General features: G+C 40.3%; 1 protein-coding gene across 2 annotated transcripts; it reads right to left on the bottom strand.

Annotated features, from left to right (window-relative positions):
* Positions 1-1,769: 1,769 nt before the first annotated feature.
* LOC122646028 (phytosulfokine receptor 1-like) lies at positions 1,770-5,453 on the bottom strand. 2 transcript variants are annotated; one of them, XM_043839485.1, is made up of 2 exons: positions 2,037-5,453; positions 1,770-1,973 (listed from the first exon to the last, which is right to left on the bottom strand). In XM_043839485.1, exon 1 carries the CDS (start codon positions 5,109-5,111, stop codon positions 2,052-2,054), a length of 3,060 nt encoding a protein of 1,019 aa, XP_043695420.1. In that variant the 5' UTR covers positions 5,112-5,453; the 3' UTR covers positions 1,770-1,973; positions 2,037-2,051. The 2 variants fall into 2 exon arrangements, with proteins under 2 accessions (XP_043695420.1, XP_043695421.1); XM_043839486.1 differs by having other exon boundaries at positions 1,770-1,970; positions 2,034-5,453.
* Between the last annotated feature and the right edge of the window lie 547 nt (positions 5,454-6,000).

Raw genomic sequence — 6,000 nt, forward strand, 5'->3', positions numbered from 1 at the left:
CAACAATATGGTTATGGTTATTGGTGAAAATATGATTAATGTGAATGTGACTGGACCTTTTCTTTTTTGGGGTACCATTTTGAGGCTAATTATGGTTTCTCATTTAGGCCTATTGTGAGGCATGACTTGTCTCTGTCCACTTTGTCTGATCTCATAGGCTTCTCAACATAATCCTTCCTAAAGTCTTGCCCCAATGAATTTGGAAATGCAATTCCAATATCCTAATCACTCCACAATGAGGAAAACAACCTCCTTTCACCATAGAATGTGATAGTTATCCATGACTAGATAGCAAATATGAATCACATTCACAAACACCACTAAATGGTTATCTGTTTTAGCCTTGGTGATCATAGAAATTGTTGGGATGACGACGCATAAAACAAAATAATAGTCTCACATCGGATATATAGGTAATGTGGGGTTGTATAAGGACTTGGGTACCCTCTCCTTGACGGCTCATTTTAAGGATGTGTTCTGCCCTGTAAAGTCCTTAAAAAGTGATATAGAGTCGAGGCATGGAAATTCCCGACCGAGGAGAACTCATGACAATGGAACTAAGATGCGGTGTAAGCCATATGAGAACTTAACTATTTTGGTGTTGCCATTTGACATTAAATTGAAAACAAAATTTTACATACCAACCAGGCTATGGCACCACCATCTCTTTTGGGTTTGAAAATAAGGATCTTTTTGTGATTCTGTTAACTAATTGAACGGCAAGAGCCTGGCCCAATACACATTTCATTGTATCAGAATTCTCCCCTTCTCCAAAGCTATAGAGGTTTCCATGTTCTAATCAAATATAATCACTAACAGTGCAGCTAATTGAGGTGGAACAGCATCTGTCCTGTGCATATTCTGCTTTACTGAACAAAGAGACTTGATGGATACTAGTTGACCATATGAACTATGATGCCCTTGGTGTTGAAAATTCTCTTTGCCAAGGGAAACCATACCTCCTTAGACTGAGAAGCTCTGAATGCAGTTTAACATTGAAAATTCTCAGTTTGTACAAAATCATCCTCACACTGTCCGCAGTTTGAGGATGTGAAATTATTTTTTTCAACAAAACAGGTTATCAGGTGATTTGATTCTCCGCATGAACAAATTCTTGTTTTCTACATACCTGTCCACCTCAGTGCAGTTTGTCCTCCTTTTTACATGTCCTCACTCTGCAATAAAACTGATAACCATATGGTAGATTTCAACCAACAACATGAGTTAATCACACATTTTATGAGGCCATGTTCATCAAATAATTATCAAGTGTTGCAGAGTGGTTACAGGGGAAAGAAAAGAGTGCAGAGCTCCTTTATTGCAGTCCACCTAGAACAGCCAGCAAGAAGACTAATGATGACAATGATGTCGATGCAATATGGTTCTGAACCAACGCCATTCATGCATTCCATGAAGGAGATTATCTTTGGTCAAGTATGGAAATCCATTCACCGATGTAAGCATCCTGTAAGTTTTTTCTTGGACCATTGAACAAGAATGGAATAGCTTCAAAAATAAATGCTATGTATCGACAGCCAGAAATAACCCCAAATCAAAGAACGTCAAATACTCGATTCTTAACCTATTATATGGAAGAAGGGGAAGAAAATTTAAACATTGTGGAGTTGGAGCATGATATGGCGAGCTAATTTATAAGGAAAGACAAACATATTAACAAAATCAAAGTTTCTACCTCTGTAGCAAATATTGACCATTATCAGTAGGAAATATTCAAAAACCTTATTACATACATACCTGACAGCTGCCAGTTACTCTTCTATACAAGTAAAAATATTTATTGATTAAAACTTACATATTCTGAGAAGCTGGATGTGTTGCTTTTGTTACACGGCTCTCCCTCATGTTAGGAAAAGAACATAAACTTCTGAAAATTTAAGAACATAGAAAAGTATGTACAATCTCCATGAATAAGGAAGCCTACTTGAAAGTGGGAAGATGGAACTTCTTGCCTCATTGTCAAAGACGACCGGAATGACTACACTGCTCCAACGTGCCATATTATATAATCCTTTCTCCCTTAGACAAGCCAGTCAGCCATTGAAATCAACATCATCCAGCCACAAAACTAGCTGCTGGGTGGAAGGCCTCAGTTTAGGCGATTCATCCAAGCTAAGGCAGGCTATCTCAAGAACCCGTAACATTTCCTTATCATTTTGCTTGTCATGGATGAATGGATCAAACACTTCACTTTCCCTCTTCTCCTTCTTCATCTGAAGCACCCATGAGATCAAATCCCGGCACCCTTCTGGTTTGCACATATCCACAGGTCTCTTCCCTGTAAGTAGCTCCAAGAGAACAACTCCAAAACTATATACATCGCCCTTATATGTGGCCACAGAAGCTTGACCATACTCCGGAGGGATGTAGCCCAATGTTCCAACTAGGTCAGTGGTCACATGAGTGTCATAAGGAAGAATAAGTCTAGCAAGTCCAAAATCGGCCAAATGGGCTTCAAAGTTTTCATCTAGCAGGATGTTACTTGACTTGATATCCCGGTGTAGGATATGGGGCTGACATGATTGGTGTAAGTAGGCCAATCCCCTTGCTGCCCCTTGTGCTATTCGAAGCCTAGTCTCCCAATCTAGTGAGGAAGCTCCATCAAGCTTCTCATGCAACCAGTAGTCCAGGCTCCCATTTTTCATGTATGAGTAGATTAATAGTCTATCATTTCCATACATGCAATAACCTTGAAGGAGGACAAGGTTTTCATGCTGAGCTCTTGAGAGTGCTTCAACTTCAGCTTGGAATTCCCTTTCCATCTGACCACAGTCGTCATCAGAGAGCCGTTTGATTGCAACCTTCTTCCCATCTGGAAGAGTAGCTTCATAGACAAGACCAAAGCCGCCACATCCAATAATGTTTGCTTGGTCAAAGTTATTGGTGGATTTTAACAGGTCATCAACAGAGAGCTCTTTAATACTCTCCTTGTGGAACAGAACAAGCAGTCTTGATCCCAATTGCTCCAAGTCTTTACTAGTGGCATCAATGCATTCTTTTTCGGGGTCATTCCTTGTCTTACGGCGTGGCCTTGAAATTATCAAAACCACAAGAACAATAAGGAAAATTGAACCCAAGAAAATCCCAACAGCCATTCCAACAATAATCCTTTTGTTCATCGCTTGTTTGGGGGGTTTTTCAGAAGGATTCTGATCAGCAGTACAAGGGGCAGAGCGTTCACATAGATCTTTGTTCCCTTCAAAGCTTGAATTTGGGAAGGTCAGGAACTGACCTCCTGACGGTATCCTCCCAGATAGTTGATTGTAAGCAACACTGAACTTTGAAAGAAAGCTGAGATTGACCAAGGAATCAGGTATGGTTCCTGACAGAGTATTATGTGACAAATCCAAAGTCTCCAAGTTTTTCATCATTGATAACTCACTGGGAATATCTCCAGACAGAAAGTTCCCTTTCAGATCCAAAACAAGGAGTTTCTTCAGGTTTCCAAAGTCCAGCCAAATTGGTCCAGTGAGCATGTTATTGCTCAGGTCCAAGGAAGGAGGGAAGCTACCAATCTGATTATACTGCAATGCCGTTCCTGTTTGGTTCCGTTTCATGAAAAATGGAAAGTTGGGTGAGGGCTCTTCAAACAAGATTTTGCGGCTGATGAGGCTCTCCAGTGAAGTCAAGCTTTTAGGGATTACTCCAGAAAGAGAGTTATTTGACAAATCCAAATAAAAGAGAAACTTCAGCTCACCCAACCAGTTCGGAATGGTTCCATTCAACTGATTCCAAGAGAGATCCAAAAGCTGCAACTTGGTGCAGTTACTCAACCATGTCGGAATTGAACCTCTGAGACCACAGTTTGGAATAATTAGGGTGTTCAGGTGGGGGAAGTGGAAGCTTGTATCTGAAGGCATTTCTTCCTTATGGAAATTCAACGTAAGAACCAGAGTTGTAAGATTCCTGAATTGTTGTAGAATCCCAAAAGCAGCTGAAAGATTCTGGAGACTAGTATTCGAGAGTGAAAGGGAAGATAGTACATGGAGGTTCTTGAAGCTCTCGGGGATTTGGTTGTTAATATAGTTCCGGGCAAGATTTATAGTTCTTAGTTCTTTACAGGAGGAGAGAATGTCAAGAATGGGGCCATGGAACTGGTTAGAACCAACATCCAGGGAGGTGAGAGAAGTCATGGCTGAGCAATTAAGATTGAATAAACCACCTAACGAATTGTTCCTCAGATTAAGCAAGACGAGGGTTGAAGAATTTGACAAGGAAATGGGTAAACCACCAACAAATTCATTTGAATAGGCTAAAAAGCGTTTGAGTTTTGGAAGGCGACTGAAAACATCTGGGATTGGTCCAGAGAAGTTATTGAAGGAGATATCCAATTCGATGAGGTTTGTCAAATTACCGATCATATCACTCAGAGACCCAGAAATCCTGTTATCCTGAAGATACAACTTCCTCAACTTTGATAGCAAAAATAAATCCTCAGGCAAACTTCCGTAGAGATAATTCGAATTGAGACAAAGATGTTGTAACGAACTACAATTACCAAAACGAAGAGGAAATTTTCCAACGAAATAGTTCATGGAGAGATTAAGAACTCGAATTTGGGTTGAGTTATTACAGATGCCAGTATCAATGGCACCCTCAAATAGATTCTCTGAAATGTCAAGATACTCAAGTGCGGGTAGATCACTTTCAAGAGGAAGCAAGCCGGAGAAATAATTATAGCTTAAGTCAAGGACTTGCAAGTTCTGTAAATGAAACAGATTGGAAGGAACAGTACCTTTGAAGATATTGTGAGAGAGATTCAGGAATCTCAGCTGATCCAGACCAACCAAGGATTCAGACAAATTCCCTTTCAATTTTTTCTCCCCAAGCTCCAATCCAACTACCCTTTTGCCCGAATCAGTAGAATTCTCTACTCCCACAGCTGAAGAAGAGCAATTGACGCCAGTCCAATTACAGCAATCAGAAGAAACATCACTTCCCCACCCACTAATCCCTGATTCCAAGCCTTTCAAGAAATCCTCCAACGCTCTGAGGTCTTTAGAGTTGCAAGTCACGTTCTGAGAATTCAAGACCAGAACTTGGAAGCAGAAACCAATGAAGACGATAACAAACCAGAAGTCACCAACACCCATCTCGAAAAACAGTCCCTTAAGAAACCCTTTTAAGAGTAATACATTAACGGGCACCTTTTTCAGAATTAGAACTCATTCCTGTAAAACCCATTTCAGCTCTTTGGATTTCTGGTCTGGGTTTTATGATTTTTTATATGTTCATCAGAGATTAGAAGAACAAACAACCTAAACAAGAAGAAAAGTAAAATGGAAAATCAAAGGAAAGACAAATCGCTCGAAAAGATTGATAAAAAAATTAGAGACAAATACAGAAAAGGCATTGTCTTTTGACTTCTAACCGTTTTTTGGGACCCTGAAACTTTGATTAAGGCTTCTCCACTTCGCATTTGTCTGCATGAAGAGAGAGAGTGTGTGTGCGCCTTTTGACCAGTGAGCCATGGTGAGCTTGTGAACTTTGTTAAAAGTTAAAACGGTCACTATGTGACCGGTCTAACCGGTCCTAACCGGATGTAGCCGGTACTAATGCAATGTCTACTGTCGAATTGTTGACGAAATCTACTCCGGGCCGCCGTGGTTCATTATTCACCTGAAACACCAATATAAAACGGGCGCATATAGCGTAAGTGAATTATCCTGCGCACTCCCTTAATAGGGAAGTTGGTGTAGGTGGATTAGTGTTTTGATGAACCCTCTAGTTTCTAAATTTCTAACAATGAATAAGTGACAAAAATCACATTTCAAAATCACATTTCCCAAGCTAGCTAGAAGTCAAGCAGGGAATGCAAAAATAAAACTAACCAGTTGCATGGTTCCTGCGTCTAGATACAGTCTAGTCGTATGCAAAAAAAGGATTCAGTCCCTAGTGAAATCGAAAATCCAAATCAAATCAATGCTTCTATGCACACTCTCATAGGCATGTGCTAGTGCAGGGGCTGCTGCATGTCCGATT

The sequence above is a fragment of the Telopea speciosissima genome, chromosome 11 (assembly GCF_018873765.1).
Source record: "Telopea speciosissima isolate NSW1024214 ecotype Mountain lineage chromosome 11, Tspe_v1, whole genome shotgun sequence".
NCBI lineage: Eukaryota > Viridiplantae > Streptophyta > Magnoliopsida > Proteales > Proteaceae > Telopea > Telopea speciosissima.